The 20,220-nt window shown below is 42.8% G+C and overlaps 1 protein-coding gene across 6 annotated transcripts in view; it reads right to left on the reverse strand.

The window, feature by feature from the left end:
* The window catches only part of LOC112248482 (vinexin), a 55,485-nt gene continuing 35,265 nt past the window's right edge, over nt 1-20,220 (reverse strand). For 2 of the 6 annotated variants that reach the window (XM_024417546.2, XM_024417545.2), the window contains exons 10-20: nt 15,554-15,682; nt 12,477-12,587; nt 11,598-11,656; nt 9,853-9,941; nt 6,956-7,017; nt 5,097-5,143; nt 4,695-4,809; nt 4,473-4,598; nt 2,138-2,709; nt 1,891-1,997; nt 1-1,714 (exon numbers count right to left, since the gene is read on the reverse strand). In XM_024417546.2, coding sequence (XP_024273314.1) covers nt 1,653-1,714; nt 1,891-1,997; nt 2,138-2,709; nt 4,473-4,598; nt 4,695-4,809; nt 5,097-5,143; nt 6,956-7,017; nt 9,853-9,941; nt 11,598-11,656; nt 12,477-12,587; nt 15,554-15,682 — 1,479 coding nt within the window. In that variant the 3' untranslated portion in view covers nt 1-1,652. The remainder of the gene's footprint in view (nt 1,715-1,890; nt 1,998-2,137; nt 2,710-4,472; nt 4,599-4,694; nt 4,810-5,096; nt 5,144-6,955; nt 7,018-9,852; nt 9,942-11,597; nt 11,657-12,476; nt 12,588-15,553; nt 15,683-20,220) is intronic. The other 4 variants (XR_002953234.2, XR_002953233.2, XM_042320581.1 and 1 more) reach the window with 4 other exon arrangements.

Genomic DNA, 20,220 nt, shown 5'->3' on the forward strand with positions numbered 1-20,220 from the left:
CAGTTTTATCATCATTCTGTATGGTTTATTTGAACTACATAGTGTGTATCATAGATGAGAAATTGCTTGGTATTAAAGGAAATATATTATATTTGTTATCTGATACATAGTTAAAACCCTGTACATTTTGTTGCTAGAAAAGGTATGGTGCAGTTTTACAATGGTAACAATGAACAAAGCAGAGAAATAGTTCAGTTGGCAACATCATAATAGGGGTTTGTAAAAGTTCATAAATGAAAGGACTGCTTAATTGCTTACCATATTATATTTTCCATTGGTTACACTTGTACTGTATGCACACCTCCGATTAGCTCTTAATTTATATGTAAAAGCAAGTTTGTTAATTTGCAAAGCAACAGATTATAGAAACAGTAGTAAACAAACAGTTTTCAGTGGAAATGAGCTACCAAATCATTTTACTGTTTACCATTTTACTGTTCTGTCCTTTTGAAATGTTTGAACACCATTGTGGGTTTGATGTTGTAGGATTCTTGTTTTAGAAAAGATCTGTGCTCCAAAGTGAAGCAAATTGAGGCATCTCTTTTTGTTATCCCATGGGTCGTGGCCTAAAAATGGCAGAGGTTCCACTGAATTGATACAATTGATGTAGCTCCACTTCTGTTTTGTCAAGACTTTCCATGTTGCATTCATTTGGGGGTTATGTCAACAGATCTTTATAAAGATACCTCCGCTTCTCTTCCATTGTATTAAACTTCCACTTTGACACTCAACACTTCCTGTTCTCAACAGAAATACAAACTGCACAAATGGCTGAATCATTACCTGTGTGCTTCATTAAATACGTTAGTAGCTAACAATAACACACTGAAGGACATGAATACATTGTTTGCTCTGCTTGCATACAGTACTTATACAGGCTTTAACAATTGTTTTTAACAGAACTAAGTAACACATATTTTATGGCATTGTTCAAAACAATAGAGTAAGTGATCCCTTCATGTATATTGGACGGTCATATCAGTGTTGTGGTGGAGCCTTGGACACACACAGGACATTGTTATAGATCTGAAATCAAAGTGGAGGAAGACATTTCAAAGGCAACATTCATGCTGTCATTACGTTATAGAGAACGTCAGACTAATGATATTTTCTGGCATTTGCGTCTGTGATGGCACTTGGGTGACAGAAAGAGGAGCAGGTGCATGCTAAGGGGGACACTCCATAAGAGGATAGCTGGAGGTCCATTGCTGTATAAAAGCAGTAGCTTAAATGTTCTGAAGGAATGTCATTTGAGTTGTCGCTATAATAAACGATTGTAGTCAATGAGGACAAAGTTATTTCTTTACACCTGGAACAGTATCATCATCAGCATTAATTCTATCCGAATCAAGCAGTGTCTGTGAAAACTCCAAGTCTATTCAGTGATGGAACACACATGCTGGGGGTGGGGTGTCAAAACAACACGGTCTTCCTGCCTCCATCGCCACACTGGCCAACAGCTGTGGTCACTGGCTGACGTGAACATGCACACCTGACTTAACCAGGTTGGTGAAAGGGGGAGGACAGGGGGTGTTGGGGTCAGGGGTTGATCATATGGCTGCTGGAGTGATTTGATGTGCTGGTTAAAGCAAGCTGGTCTAAATATGTCCAGCCCCCAAGTGGTTGTGGAGTGGACAGGCAGAGTGAAGCAGTTACGCTGGTGTCACATAGTTCCCTGGGAAAGTCCCAAAGGCATGTGTCCTTTTTGACGTACCTAAGGAAAGAGCAGAGCACAAAATAAACCAAAAGGTTGTTCTCTCATACTGTACACTTTACAAATACTGTATGAAAATTAAACCCAGTCATCTGAAGTCATACTTGTAATGTCATGCCCAATAGAGGGCGCACTTCATTTGTCTTCTGAATATAAGGTTTGTGTAAATTCCTTACCTACAAACCAGCCATCATCACACTTCTCCATCACTTGTACTATGTCCCCCTCTCTCAGTTCCAGCTCATCTTTGTTCTGTGGTTTGTAGTTGTAAACTGCTTTGTATCTGAGTGAGAGAGCACAGGCCGGGGTTTTGGATTTGATTTTGGGCAAGATTAATAGACTGTGGCAATGAAGAATGAGGGACAGTACCCTCAATCACGAAGTCTAAAATCACATTTTGATTGATTACAAGTTTTTACTCACGGTTGGTGCTGCATCACTGTTGAGCCAGCATTGTTGGTTGTATTGGTCGGGGCTGCTACTCCCCTGTGGGCAGATGGTGATATCTGATTGGATGGTGAAACAGCTCTGCCAATGGAGTTGTGCAAAGCCGGGTGTGCTCCTCCCCAGTGGTTGTTCTGGGTGGTGGGGAATGCAGCCCCAGAAGTGGGGTGTGGCCAGAGATTGGGTGCTTTTTTGGATAGTGAGGGCTGGGGGGATGAGCGTGAATGGGAAGCTACAATCCCATGGGGTATGGGTGAGGACGGCTTCAGGGGGGAATATCCTGGTTCAGGGCTGCGGGACGAGGGGGTCAGACTCAGAGGCGAGCGGGTCAAAGGCGAACAAGGTGAGTGTATAGGGCGTCCTGGACTCATTGGCTCTGGGGATGTGGGTGACATGGGGCATGCAGGGTAGTCATCAGAGGATGATTTGATGCGGGGTAACTTGTTAACCTGGACGTAGTTGGTGGGGAAGATGCCACTCCGGCTGGTCCCTGGGATCCGGCCCTCCAGCCACCTGTCATCCACACGCCTGGTCACACAGATCACCTCGCCCTTAGACAAGAGGGGAGCACAAATATGGTTCATGACATAAGTATCATTCAGATATCAGGTACAGTAGTCATCCAGTGTTTCCCCTTTATCAATTTAGTAGTTGTGGCCTACCGCTGCTGAACTGTTGCCACTGCTGCAAGAAATATGTTATGTTTTGTATATATACACACAGTGCCTTCAAAACATATCCAGACCTGTTGATGATGTCCACATTTTGTTACCTTTCAGCCTTATTCTAAAACATATTAAAATTGTATTTTTCCCACATCAGTCTACACACAATATTGCATAATGACAAAGCAAAAGCAGGTTTACATAAGTATTCAGACCATTTACTCAGTACTTTGTTGAAGCACCCCTGGCAGCGGTTACAGCCTCGAGTCTACATAGAGTATGACGCTACAAGCTTGGCACACCTGTCTTTGGGGCGTTTCTCACATTCCTCTCTGCAGATCCTCTCAAGCTCTGTCAGGTTTGATTGGGGCATTGCTGCACAGCTATTGTCAGGTCTCTCCAGAGATGTTCGATCGGCTTCAAGTCCAGGCTCTGGCTGGGCCACTCAAGGAAATTCAGAGACTTGTCCCAAAGTCACTCCTGTGTTGCCTTGGCTGTCTGTTTAGAGTCGTTGTGCTGTTGGAAGGTGAACCTTTACCCCAGTCAGAGGTCCTGAGTCCTCTGGAGCAGGTTTTCGTTTGACTAGTCTCCCAGTCCCTGCTGCTGAAAAACATCCCCACAGCATGATGCTGCCACCACCACCATGCTTTACCGTGGGGATGGTGCAAGGTTTCCTCCAGACGTGACACTTGGCTTCAGACTAAAGAGTTCAATCTTTGTTTCATCAGACCAGAGAATCTTGTTTCTCGTGGTCTGAGTGTCTTTTGGTGCCCTTTGGCAAACTCCAAGCGGGCTGTCATGTGCATTTTACTAAGGAGTGGCTTCCGTCTGGCCACCCTATCATAAAGGCCTGATTGGGGGAGTGCTGCATAGATGGGAGAACCTTCCAGAAAGACAACCATCTCCACAGAGGAACTCAGTCACTCTGACAATCGGGTTCTCGGTCACCTCCCTGACCAAGGCCCTTCTCCCCCGACTGTGCCTTGACACAATCCTGTCTCGGAGCTCTACGGACAACTCCTTCGACCTCATACCTTGTTTTTTTTCCTGACATGCAGTGCCAACTGTGGGACCTTATATAGACAGACGTGTGCCTTTCCAAATCATGTCCAATCAATTGAATTTACCACAGGTGGACTCCAATCAAGTTGTAGAATCAATGAAAACAGGATGGGCCTTTGCTCAACTTCAAGTCTCGTAGCAAAGGGTCTGAATACCTATGTAAACACTGAAAGGCAAAAAAAGAATTTGGTGCAAATTTTCAAATAATCTGTTTTCTATTTGTCATTATTGGGTATTATGTGTAGATTGTTGAGAAAAAAATATCAATTTTAGAATAAGGCTGTAACGTAACAAAATGTGGAAAAGTCCAGGGGTCTGAATACTTTCCAAAGGCACTGTATATTTCTGCTGAGACGAGCTTTTAAATGGATAGTCATTGGCTCGTTGATTTGAAGTCTATGGGAACCTCTACCCTTTCCACCACTGCTGGGGAAGTGGTTTTGTAGGGCAAACTGTGTCAATGTTGCAGGGTATCTCAGTGAATTTAACCCATGCAATGTGAGAAATACGGTATAGGTACAATACTGGAAATGATTCGATTGGAAATGAGAATCAATGTCCTAAAGAGTACATAGTAGGATGCTCACTTTGCGGAAGGACAGCTCAACAGGCAGGTCTGCATTGAAGGAGAACAGAGCCACTGCCTCTCCATAGTCCAGCACCTGGATGGTTGGAGACTTGATGGGCGTGGGCTTCTCTGTAGGAGGAACAATCTGGGGGCAGAAATGAGAGACGGGTGAGGCTCAGAATGATATGTGGAGCACCTCATATAAGACCCATGCTCAGAAGTTAGATGGATGCACACCAACCTCCACATAGGTTGTGGGGAAGATACCGGCTCTCCCATGATGCTCTCCTTCAAACCAGTTGGTGTCTACCTGCCTGTGGATGTAAACTATGTCCCCCTTCTGTAGAGACAGTTCCCTAGGAAGAGAAAAAAAAGGTCAAACTATGGCACGATGGACATCCATTAGATTAAAGGAAGAGGTCTGCTTTTTTGTAATCCTTTGTTACAAGGGTTTGTTTCTAGTAATTCTGTATTAACATTTACGTTATTGGGCTTGCTGAGAAAAATGGTTTCGTGCAATTACATTTGGCCGCCCTAAATGTGATATAATTACAGTGTGTGCTTCTTTTTACTGACAATATTGTTTAACAGATGTGTGAGAGGGCAAATGGTTTGCAGGCGATCAGTAGGCATTATAACTCACTTGGGTGACTGAGCCTGGAAAGTGAACTTGGCTCGTGCTGCTTTCATCTACATAAACACAAAACAGTTTATCGGCAAGATTCAAAGGAAGTTTGCTTTTCACAAGGGCACAGGCTTCTTTCTCCTTGCAGTTGTTGATAGTTATTGCAAGATCCTAAATCAGGGCAAGTTCAGCTAACAGAAAATAAAACAATACACTACATGGCGGCAGGTAGCCTAGTGGTTAGAGTGTTGGACTTGTAACCGAAAGGTTGCAAGATTGAATCCCCAAGCTGACAAGGTAAAAATCTGTCATTCTGCCCCTGAACAAGGCAGTAACCCACTGTTCCTAGGCCGTCATTGAAAATAAAAATTTGTTCTTAACAGACTTGCCTAGTTAAATAAAGGTAAATGGCCCTGGATGTCTGAGTCCAGCTCAGCCTCAAAACAACTCAGCTCAGAGAGCAGAGACTCCTGGCCAATGCAGCACAGTGGTTGGAAGGAATTAAATCAGCCAAATTATACAAAAGTATGTCGATACCCCTTCAAATTGGTCAATTCAGCAATTTCAGCCAGTCCCGTTGCTGACAAGTGTATAAAAATTGTCCATGCAATCTCCATAGACAAACATTGGCAGTAGAATGGCCCATACTGAAGAGCTCAGTGACTTTCAACATGGCACTGCCATAGGATGCCACCCTTCCAACAAGTCAGTTTGTGAAATTTATGCCCTGCTAAAGCTGCTCCAGTCAACTGTAAGTGCTGTTATTGTGAAGTGTAAACCTCTAGGAGCAACAACGGCTCAGCCACAAAGTGGTAGGCCACACAAGATCACAGAACGGGACCTCCGAGTACTGAAGCAAGTAAAAATCGTCTGTCCTCCGTTGCAACACCCACTACTGAATTCCAAACTGCCTCTGGAAGCAACGTCAGTACAATCACTGTTTGTCAGGCGCTTCATGAAGTGGGTTGCCTTGGCCAAGGAGCCACACACAAGCCTAAGATCACCATGTGCAATGCCAACTGTCAGCTAGAGTAGTGTAAAGCTCGCTGCCATTGGACTCTGGAGAAGTGGAAACACATTCTCTGGAGTGAGGCATCGCACTTCACCATCTGGCAGTCCGATGGACAAATCTGGGTTTGGCGGATGCCAGGAGAACGCTACCTGCCCGAATGCATAGTGCCAACTGTAAAGTTTGGTGGATGAGGAATAATGGTTTTCATGGTTCGGGCTAGGACCCTTAGTTCCAGTGAAGGGAAATCTTAATGCTACAACATACAATGCCATTTTAGACGATTCTATGCTTCCAACTTTGTGGCAACCATTTGGGGAAGGCCCTTTCCTGTTCCAGCATGACAATTCCCCTGTGCTCAAAGCGACATCCATACAGAAATGGTTTGTCAAGGTCGGTGTGGAAGAATTTGACTGGCCTGCACAGAGCCCTGACCTCAACACCAATGAACACCTTTGGGATGAATTGGACGGCCGACTGCGATCCAGGCCTAATTGCCCAACATCCGTGCTCAACTTCACTAATGCTCATGGCTGACCGGAAGTCCCTGCAGCAAAGTTCCAACATTTAGTGGAAAGCCTTCCCAGAAGAGTGGAGGCTGTTATAGCAGCAAAGGGTGTATTAATGCCCATGATTTTGGAATGAGATGTTCAATGAGCAGGTATCCACATACAATACATGGCCAAAAGTATGTTCATAAATACAGATTCCTGACAGAGCACAAAAGATAAAGCACAAAAGCCTACTGCGAGGAACCTCACTCCTCAAATATAATCGCTACTTTTTCAAAATGTTCTGACATTGTGTACAACACAGTTACCTATAGAGGTTGGATATCCCAATAACCAAGAAAGAGAAATAAATTTACCTGCTTCTCCAATCTCTTGGGTGGGAACTCCATGGCTTCAGGTGCAGGGGAGAGGCGTTCTACTGTAGAACAGCATGAGGAGGTGGAGAGAAAAACAGGGGTTAGTGACAAAACAAGACAGATGGTATAGGGCATTCCATGGTAACCGAATTGCACTGAGACTTTTTATTTCAAAATGTATGCCAAACAAAAACCATTCATTTCAAAGTTTAACAAACCATATAACTCTATGTACAAGGACTACACTTAACCATTTACACTTTTGACATTTGACAAAAACACATACTGGAAGAACTGTGCAGATACAACGTTTGGTAACAGAATTTCGGTAAATCTCACTCAGTTTTGTATATGACCGTGTCTTCCAAAAACTACTGCACATAACAGTAGAGTAGTGTAGAGTTCAATACAGTACTGTAAAGTGGAGTATAGTTCAGTACATTAGTGTACTCAACTCTAGTTCTCTACTGTGTACTGTACTGAACTCTTCACTCTAGTCTACTCTACAGTACAGTCCTAAACTATACTCTACTTTTCTGTACTAAACTGCTCTTTTATTTACTGTACGGTGCTGTGCTGAGTTGTCCAAACTTGTGAAACACAGATGTCTATGATTGGTTCAGATTTGGTCTGGTCTGGACAAAATCTGAACCAATCATGGACATCTATGTTTGGGGCAAATTAAGACAAAAGAAATGATGTCTGTGGACATTGAAATCAAGGCCAGGACGGACTGACCAAATTTCAACTACTTTTCAATGTCAATGGGCGTTCAGTGTTGGTCGGTGCTCAGTGGGTGAGTATGCTTGTTACAGTAAATGGAAAGAGAGGGGGCTCATGGGTAGGTGTGAGTAAGAGCCAGGAGAGGAGACATCATTGGAGAGAGAGAGCGAGAGAGAGAGTTCTGTCACCACCAAATGACAGAAAGACAAAGAAAACAGTTATGAGCTGAACATACCAGAATGCCAGCCGAAGGGAGGACAATAGCAGGTGGCCCAACTGTTGTTTGTGACTATGATTTCCCATTGTAGCCAATTCAAATTGCAGAAATTCCATTACCGATTTTTCAGAAATTATGTTACAGATTTGGTAACAGAATTTAGAGTTTTAATCACTTAATTCATAAACAAAATTGATATCAGTAAAAACACTATAACCAATTGATAGGTCTACCTTTACTTGTTACTTCTGTGAACTTCCATTGTCCTCCCTCCTCATGAGGGAGATAAATCAGAAAATATCTTCAAGATTGTGGGTTTTTGGTAACGGAATTTGAAGGCACAAGGCAATGTTTTTTAAACTTACAGAAGGCAGAAAAAAAATATTCTATACTAATTGTAAGTGTTGGTATTAGTTGGCGGTCGTCTTTACTTCAAAATTGTGTTTTGATGTATATCTAGTACCTTGAAATACTTTTTTTGTTAGATGTTTTCTAAGATCCCTTTTCCATCTCTTTGACAAGAAATCAAAGCCTTTGCTTATTCCAAATTCTTGGAATGGAAAAAATGTATATGCCTTAATTTCTCTAAAATATTGACTCTTAGCTTTCATTTGACATCCAATTTGACATGCTCATTTGAACTTCACATGTTGGTGCTCATGGGTCCTTTTACATGACCTGTAGCAGAATCACAATGTGTGATTGACTTGGAGTTACATTGTGTTGTTTAAGTGTTCCCTTTATTTTTTTGAGCAGTGTATATAAAGTGTAAAAAAAAACAATTGTTTCCAGATTTGTTTAAGACAACCAAGAAACACTCCGTGTGACCCTGATTTAGCCCACTGCAGTAAAGGTTATTAAAAGAAGCCAAACTTTTGTGCTGGCTCTTGGACTAATCGCCAAGAAAAACAGTTGGATAAAGCTAATCTATAATTAAGACTTCTGGCCCGAAGTTCCAATTTTTTTGCTTCCTCCCCACCCTGACACTACAGATCTTTCCATACTAAATGTAAGAAACCTCTCCTCTCACTAACCCAGATCAGTTTCATATCAAATTTGTTCACACAGATCAGGTAACAGACTACAGGAAATCACAAGGAATCAAAAGACTTCAACAATAGTCCCGTATTGAATTACTGTATTCTGTTAGTAGAGGCTGTTTTTCCATGGACTTTTCACTGATTAGACTATAGAAAGTACACTACAGTATATACACATGACATTATGTATATTACCCACTTTTAAATTAAGCAATTCCTATTACAGAATTCAAGTACATAGCAGTATTATGCCCAACCTACTGTTACTAGTCTTTACTGAACTATTTTACTGAGACTGAATGTTGTGTCAAGGATCATATTACCTCTACCTTACCTGATACCCCTAGACCCACTTCAATTTGCTTACCGCCCCAATAGATCCACAGATGACACAATCGCCATCACTCTGCACACTAGCCTATCCGATCTGGACAAGAGGAATACCTATGTAAGAATGCTGTTCATTGACTATAGCTCAGCATTTAACACCATAGTACCCTCCAAGCTCATCATTAAGCTTGAGGCCCTGGATCTGAACCCCGCCCTGTGCAACTGGGTCCTGGACTTCCTGACGGGCCGCCCCCAGGTGGTGAAAGTAGGAAACATCACCTCCACTCCGCTGATCCTCTACACTGGGGCCCCACATGGGTGAGTGCTCAGCCCCCTCCTGTACTCCTTGTTCACCCATGACTGCGTGGCCAAGCACACCTCCAACTCAGTCATCAAGTTTGCAGATAACACAACACTAGTAGGCTTGATTACCAACAATGACGAGACAGCCTACCGGGAGGAGGTGAGGGCTCCGCAAGTGTGGTTCCTGATCTCGTGTATGTGACCAATCAAATTTGATTTGAGTGGCGTAGCCATAGCACCACTCTTTCTGAATGCTTGGATCCAGGATCAACTCCTAATCTTACCATGTGTGGGACTAAGGGCTGCCCTCTGAGCAACAGCTGATGTGGGGACAATGGGACAATGGAGAGGTTGCTTTGAATCAGTCAAGGAGCTGGAAAAAAAAGATAGCATGTTTACTTTATGACTGTATGCTCCCACAAACTCCTGTCAATAAGATTTTTCCAAATCTTAACAGCCCACATGGTGGAGCTCCACACAATATGAGAGGACAGAGTGCTGTGTGCTGCAGTAGACACATTTGCCATGCAGACTTGGCCTCTGGCCACAGCTGATGGTTTGCATGTAAAGATCAAATAAACATGAAACAGATGCAGAATCAGATGACTCAAGCGTGAGAGGGGAGACTCTGGGGACCTTCTGTCTTTGGAGAGAACTTTTAGTCATCATCATAGTCACTGACATTATTACCATGTTGAAATGACAGGGAAACTTCATCCAAAACATAACAGCGTGAGCAAATCAGTGTCATTATTAAAACAAACATATCTGAGAAAGTGCATTAGGTCGCTGGGCTAAAACATATGTTTCGCAAACAACAACTAGGAGAAAAACTGTCCAAGAATGTATTAAGCTAGGTAAGGTGCCCTCTTGAACTGACATATTGGACTGAAACTTGTTAAAGGTATATAGCTCAACTTAAGTAATCTATAAGTGTCTAGGCAGCAAGAGTATAGTTACTTTGTCAAGTTATCATGTCTTAACTACTAGGGAACCAACGACTGTAAAGACTAATTTATGGCAACAGTAGTGAGATGGACAAGATTAAGAACGTGGGAGTTAGGCCAGGGACTTAACCATTAACCTTTCTTGTCCTGGTGTTACCTCCCCCTGCAGCTCACACTGGTGCCATGCTGTCCATTGACAGGGAAATCTGGGATCATTCTGAAGGATATCTTTAGAAAGTCACAAGATTTTTTTTCTCCCCTTTTAGAAACTGTTTTGTTCCAGGTCACTGTAGAATGGTTATTTCACATGCCTGCAAAAATGTATTGACTGCAATAATTTGAATTGTAGTTTGAGACTTGCTTCATCTGTCTGCACTGGTTATCAAGCCATGGTCTATAGACTCTTCAATGACAACATTGATTCAACTAATGTGTGCCGATTGGGTTTCACCGTTTAGTACCAAGACCACCGCAATCCAAATGGTTGTGAGCAGTCTTGTAGATGCATAGTCATTGAAAACAGTCATTCAACTGTAATGACCAAGTAATGCCATTGACGTGGATCTTATAGAAACAACAGGTTGATTTGTTACTCATAGACAAGTGGTATGAGGTGTCAGAAATGTGTTGCCTTTGTGGGACAATAAAGTTGTAAAATACTTTCATGGTCTGAAAACAAAGCACAGTTTCTGTCAGATCTTTGCCTCCCAAAAAATATTTCTGGATGAAAAAAAACTAACAAGAATGATTGAGAGGCAAAAATATTTGCGGAGTAAATATCTCCTCTGTTATGAACAGTTTTGTAAGAGCAAATGAAATAATAGTGTGTGAATTACATGGTTTTGAGGACACACATCAGTAACTATAGGAGCAGTATACAACAATAAACAGTATAATAACTGTTTCCTGTATCAACAACAATCCCTGCACATATTTCACAACAACAAGTGATACAGCTCAACCAATGACCTACCCTGTACAACTTGAGACATAATTTTACTGTTTGGGATAAAAACCATTGTATGTACAATCACACCAACACACAGAGCCACAACTTTGTGCAGACCTGACCCATAACTCACCTGTTGTCCTGTGTTGTCCCTGTCCCTGCAGCAGTTCCTGGATCAGCATTTCTGGCAACCTGGAAGCAGAAATCACATTAAAGGCTGTTGTTCTCTCTTGAAGGAAATCTCAGATACTTAGACAGAGCAGAGGTGGTGACCACTCCCAAAGGAGCCAGAGGAAGACAGAACTCCCCTGGGTCCTACACTCCTTTGAATACAATGATAAAATTGATAATGGTATTTTAATCTGAGGTATCTTTGATTGAGGAGTAACAACCACATACAGCTGATGATTAGATGAGGTGCAAATGAAGGTTGTGAAGAGAATCAGCGTCAACATTTGAAGAGTGAAATCAAATCCTTGAATTCAAACGCATACAAGTTGTGCTACAACTGAACCTCTGTTTCTACTGACAGCGAGAGGGAAAAATCGAACAAATGCTTGTTGGATTTACAAGCAGATGGGGGGGGTTGGAGGCATGTGATTTGAGTCAGACACATCCAAGTGCAAGGCAAGCAGGCATGTCCTGGGGGCGTGAGTAAGGTCACAGGGCGGTGTCAGGGTTGGCATGCAGGGTTGTCTGTCTCAAACAGTTCTCAGGAGGGGAGATGCTCCACAGCTGGAAGGGACTATCATCAACAACAGATAGACTAGTCAATTGAAACTAGGGGAAGGTTCTGGTATAGCATTGGGGAAGTCTTATTACTGTATTGCAACAAAGAAAAGTAATGATGCTGTCTGTGGATAAGCCCTGCTTATGATAACATGGATTTATGATATTGACTTATGCATGCAAGTAACCAGACCTCATTGCTAGAGGAGTGAGAGAGGGGGTTACAGGCAGGGTAGCAGGGAGGAGTGTTGCTTCAGCAGAGTCACAAGAAGGGCGTCAGTACCTCACCCCGGCCTCGTCGTGTCTGCTTCTTCTGGGAAAGTCTTCTCTCCAGACCCTGGATGTCTGAGTCCAGCTCAGCCTCAAAACAGTTCAGCTCAGAGAGCAGAGACTCCTGGCCAATGCAGCGCAGTGGTTGGAAGGAATTAAAATCAGTCAAATGATACACTATATATACACAAACGTATGTGGACACCCCTTCAAATTTGTGGATATGACTATTTTAGCCACACCCGTTGCTGACAGGTGTATAAAAATCGAGCACACAGCCATGCAATCTCCATAAACAAACATTGGCCTTACTGAAGAGCTCAGGGACTTTCAGTGTCACTGAGCTCACAGAACGGGACCTCTGAGTGCTGAAGCACGTAGCTCATAATAATAATTTGTCTTCGGTTGCAACACTCACTACCGAGATCCAAACTGTCTCTGGAAGCAACGTCACCATTGGACTCTAGAGCAGTTGAGTGATGAATCACACTTCATGTGGCAGTCCGAAGTACGAATCTGAATTTGGTGGATGCCAGGAGAACGCTACCTGCTCGAATGCGTAGTGCCAACTTTAAAGTTTGGTGGAGGAGGAATAATGGTCTGTGGCTGTTTTTCATGGTTTGGGTTAGGCCCATTTGTTCCAGTGAAGGGAAATCTTAATGCTACAGCCTCCATAATCAGCTGTGGACCAGATCCGGAACTGGGTCAATACAGACCGCAGGTCCCAAAAAAAAGTATACAAAAATATATATACAGTACCAGTCAAAAGTTTGGACACACCTACTCATTAAAGGGTTTTTCTTAATTTTTTATATTTTCTACATTGTAGAATAATAGTGAAGACATCAAAACGATGAAATAACACATGGAATCATGTAGTAACCAACAAAGTGTTTTCTTTAGAGTAGCCACTAATTCCTTGATGACAGCTTTGCAACCTCTTGGCATTCTCTCAACAAGCTTCACCTGGAATGATTTTCCAACAGTCTTGAAGGAGTACCCACATATAGTGAGCACTTGTTGGCTTCTTTTCCTTCACTCTGTGGTCCAACTCATCCCAAACTCTCTCAATTGGGTGATTGTGGAGTCTAGGTCATCAGATGCAGCACCCTCACTCTCCTTGGTCAAATAGCCCTTACACAGCCTAGAGGTGTGTTGGGTCATTGTCCTGTTGAAAACACATGATAGTCCCACTAAGTGCAAACCAGATGGGATGGCGTATTGCTGCAGAATGCTGTGGTAGCCATGCTGGTTAAGTGTGCCTTGAATTCTAAATAAATCACAGACAGTGTCACCAGCAAAGCACCCCCACATCTCCTCCATGCTTCATGTTGGGATCTACACATACAGATATAATCCATTCACCTACTCCGCGTCTCAAAAGACACAGCGATGGAATCAAAATCTCAAATTTGGACTCATCAGACCAAATGACAGATTTCCACCGGTCTAATGTCCATTTCTCATGTTTCTTGGACCAAGCAAGTCTCTTCTTATTAGTGTCCTTTAGTAGTAGTTTCTTTGCAGCAATTCAACCATGAAGGCTTGATTCACACAGTCTCCTCTGAACAGTTGATGTTGATGTGTCTGTTACTTGAACTCCGTGAAGCATTTATTTGGGATGCAATCTGAGGTGCAGTTAACTCTGCAGAGGTAACTCTGGGTCTTCTTTTCCTGTGGAGGTCATCGTGAGAGCCAATTTCATCATAACGCTTGGTAATGGTTTTTGTGACTGCACTTGAAGAAACATTCAAAATTCTTGAAATGTTCCTCATTGACTGACCTTCATGTCTTAAAGTAATGATGGAATGTCATTTCTCTTTGCTTATTTGAGCTGTTCTTGCCATATTATGGACTTGGTCTTTTACCAAACAGGTCTATCTTCTGTATACCACCCCTACCTTGTCACAACACTACTGACTTGCTCAAACACATTAAGGAAAGAAATTCCACAAATTAATTTAATTTGGCACACCATTTAACAAGGCACAACTGTTCATTGAAATGCATTCCAGGTGACTACCTCATGAAGCTGGTTGTGAGAGTGTGCAAAGTTGTCATCAAAGCAAGGGGTGGCTACTTTGAAGAATCTCAAATATAACACTTTTTTGGTTACTACATTATTCCATATGTGTTATATCATAGTTGTCTTCACTATTATTCTACAATGTAGAAAATAGTAAAAGAATTATGAAAATGAGTAGATGTGTCCAAACTTTTGACTTCTACTGTATATATTTTTTAGTCATTCTGTGTTTCGACCGCTAGTATATAAACACGCATAAGACATGGAAGAATGCATAGAATTGCAGGAAATTAGCTTTAAAAACAGCAACAACAAAAACATCTCTGCCCAATGCAAAATGTGTAGTATTGCAAGAAATTAGCTTTACAACTGCAACATTTTCTCTCTGCCAACAAGATGGGTGTGAACAGTTGGGGTCGTATGGGTTGCGAGGTGTGGACCTTTGCCACCTAGGACATTTATGTGACCGGACCTTCTCAAATACTACTTGAGTACCCCTGTGCTACAGCATACAATGACATTTTAGATGATTCTGTGCTTCCAACTTTGTGGCAACAGTTTGGGGAAGGCCTTTTCTTGCACAAAGTGAGGTCCATACAGAAATGGTTTGTCGAGATCAGTGTAGAAAAACATGACTGGCCTGCACAGAGCCCTGACCTCAAATTGGAAGGACGACTGTGAGTCAGGCCTAATGGCCCAACATCAGTGCCCGACCTCACTAATGCTCTTGTGGCTGAATGGAAGTAAGTCCCTGCAGCAATGTTCCAACATCTAGTGGAAAGCCTTCGCAGAAGGATAGAAGCTGTTATAGCAGCAAAGGGGGACCACCTCCATATTAATGCACATGATTTTGGAATGATAAGTTCGACGAGCAGGTGTCCACATACGTTTGGTCATGTAGTGTACCACTGAATACAGTAATTCTCCAAAACATTGTTGGCTCCATAGTTGTATAATCCTGGTAAGATTCTTTCCTTATTCTTTGCTAGCTCATTAAAACAATCATTGCACTTGGCCATCAAGGTCAAGGTTATGACAGCTATCATATCACTGTGAGCACTCACCTCGAAGGCGGATGGCTTAGACGGCTTCTCTATGGGGGACCATGGTTCCTCTGTGGGTCTGTGCTGGGGCGGCTGCTGGGACGGCTGTAGTGGAGGCGGCTGTGGCTTCTGCACCGGCTGACCCTGAGGCTGGGAAACAAACATAAAGACTTTGAACACACAGTTAGACAGGGAGTACAGAGATTTGGTCAGTTGGTTATAGTAGACGTATCAAACAGTAAAGGACTGTAGAGGTTGCATCCTTATAGGTTCCTTATAGCCCTAGCATTTCATCCAACTGGGTCACTTCGTTTACACTTCATCCACATCAACAATTTAATAGCCAGATGAAACAGAACTCATTCCCTCATTAAGAAGACATACTGTTTGTCCCAGTTACTGACACCAGAAAGAATTGCATCAAGCTACACTCTTTAAAAAAACTACAACTTCCTAACTCTTTTTCATGTTCCTTGAAATACCTTGGCAGAGTGAGATCCAGTTATAGCCAAAGTATTCTCTCAGACAGTAGTTATCACCGGAATCACAGGCCATGATGTCACTTAGGAGTGCAGCAATTGATATGGTCTGTGTTCTCTGATTGTGTGATTCTCTGTACACAGGCAGGCCTGGTCGAAGGAGAGAAGTTGCTGGAGGTAGAAGATGTTCCTAACCACAGATCTAGGATCAGATTACACTACTGTACCGCCACTCTTAACTTTAACCATTAGGGGGATTAAAAATAGGCCGTGGCTGCGGAACCATAGATAACCGCCCTGTTCCGCCCCCCCTGGATCCCCTGGAAAGCTTTGTATCACGTTCTGGTCATGTGTTTCTTTACCTCTACTTTATGGACACATGTGTGGTCTCCCTCTTTTCCCATTTTTCACTGTCAATCGAGAATGATAATTCTTCAAGTTTTACCGGTAAAATGTCCATGCACATCCATGCAGCGTCTGCATGCCAACCATTTGATTTCAATCAGTTACATGGGAATATGCATTTCGATCGTTTCAGTTATGTACAGTGTTTCGAATTATGTCCAGTGGAATCATTTTAGAGCAGATGGTGTTAACTTCTTATGGCTGGGGGCAGTATTGAGTAGCTTGGATGAATAAGGTGCCCAGAGTAAACTCCCTGCCATGCAGGCCCAGTTGCTAATATATGCATATTATTAGTATATTTGGATAGAAAACACTCTGAAGTTTCTAAAACTGTTTGAATGATGTGAGTATAACAGAACTCATATGGCAGGCAAAAATGTGAGAAAAAAATCCAACCAGGAAGTGGGAAATCTGAGGTTTGTAGTTTTTCAACTCTTTGCCTATCGAATATACAGTGTCTATGGCAGGGGTGTCAAACTCAAATACCCAGTGGGCCAAAATGTAAAACCTGAACAAAGTCACGGGCCAACATTGAACAAATTAACCTTTTAATATGGACCCAAACAAGTTTTGCTTTAACATTGAATATGGAACAAGCATCGCTTATTACCATACAATATATAATTTAATAGTGGAGACATGCAAAATCGAATTTCAAATGAAAAAACACATCAATGGCATTCATTTATTAAATAAATAAAATTTAAATAAAAATTGTATGCCTCTTTCTATTTGCAGCCTTCTGATTTAAATACCAAAATGAACTTTTTCCACTGGCTAATAATTTTACAAATAAAATGATAATAAATCAATCAACCATTCAAGCCCATGCCTTGTAGCAAGAAAAAGTGCATAAAGAAAACGTTAATTAGTGCACACTGGTCTAATCTGATGTGCCCAAGCCAGATACCTGGCATCTCTTCTTGGATGCTAGTTCATCAATGTCTGGGCTCAAGCTCTGAGCTGAAGAAATCCTCAGTATCGAGCGAAGATGTTCATCAGTCAGACGTCTCCTGTGAGTTGTTTTGGTCATCTTCATCGAGGAGAAAAGTTGCTCGCATAGATAAGTGCTGCCGAACATGGAGAGCATCTGAGCAGCTTGGGTGCGGAGCTGAGGCATTGTGTCAGGGATGAACCGTGGAAACTGTGCGGCGCCCACAGCATCATACTTTGACTTCAGCGTGTCGTTGCACTGGAGTTCAATCAGCTCCATTTGGATGTTGGTTGGTGCATTTTCCACATCAACTGCGAAGGGATTACTAAGCAGTTCAAACTTGCATTTCTGGGCATCGAAGTCGGCAAATCGCCGGCTAAACTCAGCGGCGAGAACACTGAGTTTTTCAGCAAACTGTGCGCATGGGAACACGGCGGTAGAGATCTGCGCTTTTATGGATTGGCAGCAGGGAAAATGGCAAGGGTTTCCTTGCAGCATCTGATTCTCCCACAGGCACAGTTTAGTTTTGAAGGCCCTCACTGCAGCGTACATGTCTGTGATGATGCGCCCCCGCCCCTGAAGCTGCAGGTTCAGCGCATCGAGATGGCTCGAGATGTCACAGAGAAAGGCCAGCTCACACAGGAACTTTTGCTCCCGGAGCTCTGCTGTATCCTTCCCTTTGGTTTCCAGGAATTGACATATTTCCTCACGCAGCTCGAAACATCTGTTCAGTACTTTTCCTCTGCTTAGCCATCTCACCTCTGTGTGATACGGCACGTCTGCGTATTCGAACCACACTCCTCCAGAAAAGATTTAAACTGGCGGTGATTTAGACCTTTGGCTTTTATAAAGTTAACTACCTGTGTTACTGTGGTCATAACATGTTCCATCTTTAGGGCTTTGGCACACAGTGCTTCCTGATGTATGATGCAGTGGTAAACAGTTAGCTCACCTGCACAGTTCTCTTCCCGCATCTTCTCCCGAACCATGCCCACCAGTCCACTCTTTTTACCGCACATCGCTGGCGCACCATCTGTCGTTAATCCAACGAGTTTATCCCACGGCAGCTTTATTTCAGTTACACATTTGGAAACCTCCTCAAAGATTTCCTTTCCTGTGGTTGTGCCATGCATTGATTTGAATCCTAATAGCTCCTCCGTAACACACAGATTTGAGTCCACTCCACGGATGAAGACTGACAGCTGAGCAGTATCAGATGCGTCGCAGCTCTCATCCACAGCGAGGGAGAACGCAACAAAATCTTTTCCCTTTTCCATCAGCTGGTCATACAGATTGGTGGCAAGATCACATGTGCGATCAGCTACTGTGTTCCTGCTCAGGCTCACGTTTGAAAATGCTTGTTTTTTCTCTGGGCATACGAGGTCACAAACCTTCATCATGCACTTTTTCATGAACTCTCCCTCATTAAAGGGCCGGGCTGATTTTGCGTTCTCTGCTGCCACTATATAACTAGCCTTTACAGCAGCCTCGCTTTGTGATGTGGCTTTTTTAAACATATTCTGGTGTGAAACCAAACTTCTTTTCATCTCCTCTACTTTCTGGCTCCTTTGAGTCATGTCCAGGTCCTTGTATTTGTCATGGTGTTTCGTTTCATAGTGTCGTCTAATGTTGACTCCTTACTTACAGCCACGTTGACTCCACAAACAAGACAAACAGGTTTGTCTTTTACATATGTAAACAGATATTCTGCCTCCCACTTGTCCAGAAAGCTCCTGTTTTCTGCCTTTCTTTTCGCCATTTTTGGGAAGGGTTAGCTCGCTGACAGTTGTAGCGTCTATGTTGCTATGACTACTGTCACAGAGGAGAGAGCGTTTCTGGGTCCTGTCCTGATTGGCGCGCGAAAACAGCAGAGCATTATGGGATTCGTAGTATTAGTGGTGAATGCGCTGTATAATACCGGCGGGCCAGCTCTAGTAGTAATTTGGTATTGTCTCGCGGGCCAAATTTGGCCCACGGGCCAGAGTTTGACACCCATGGTCTATGGGGTCAAATTGCACTTCCTAAGGCTTCCACTAGATGTCAACATTCTTTAGAACCTTGTTTGATGCTTCTACTGTGAAGGAGGGGGGAATGGGAGCTGAATGAGTCAGTGGTCTGGCAGAGTGGCATGAGCTGGTCACGCGCGTTCATGTGAGAGTTAGCTTGCGTTCCATTGCATTTCTGAAGACAAAGAAATTCTCCGGTTGGAACATTATTGAAGATTTATGATAAAAACATCCTAAAGATTGATTCTATACATCGTTTGACATGTTTCCACGAACTGTAATATTACTTTTCTTCTGAACTTTCGCCTGGACCTGCCAGCGCATTGTGAGTTTCGATTTGTGAACTGAACGCGCTAACAAAAAGGACGTATTTGGACATAAATGATGGACTTTATTGAACAAATCAAGCATTTATTGTGGAACTGGGATTCCTGGGAGTGCATTCTGATGAAGCTCATCAAAGGTAAGTGAATATTTATAACGCTATTTGTCTTGTTGTCTGAGTGCCGTACCCAGATTATTGCATGGTGTGCTTTTTCCGTAAAGTTTTTTTGAAATCTGACACAGCGGTTGCATTAACCAGTTATGCATTAGGAAGCGCTATTAAAATTTTGGGATGAAAAACATTCCCGTTTTAAACAAGATATTTTGTCACGAAAAGATGCTCGACTATGCATATAATTGACAGCTTTGGAAAGAAAACACTGACGTTTCCAAAACTGCAAAGATATTGTCTGTGAGTGCCACAGAACTGATGTTACAGGCGAAACCTAGATAAAAATCCAACCAGGAAGTGCAGCATTTTTTGAAACCGCCTCATGCCAATGACTCCTTATATGTCTGTGAATGAGCTACGAATGAGCT

Source organism: Oncorhynchus tshawytscha, linkage group LG04, assembly GCF_018296145.1.
Source record: "Oncorhynchus tshawytscha isolate Ot180627B linkage group LG04, Otsh_v2.0, whole genome shotgun sequence".
In the NCBI taxonomy this organism is placed as follows: Eukaryota; Metazoa; Chordata; class Actinopteri; order Salmoniformes; family Salmonidae; genus Oncorhynchus; species Oncorhynchus tshawytscha.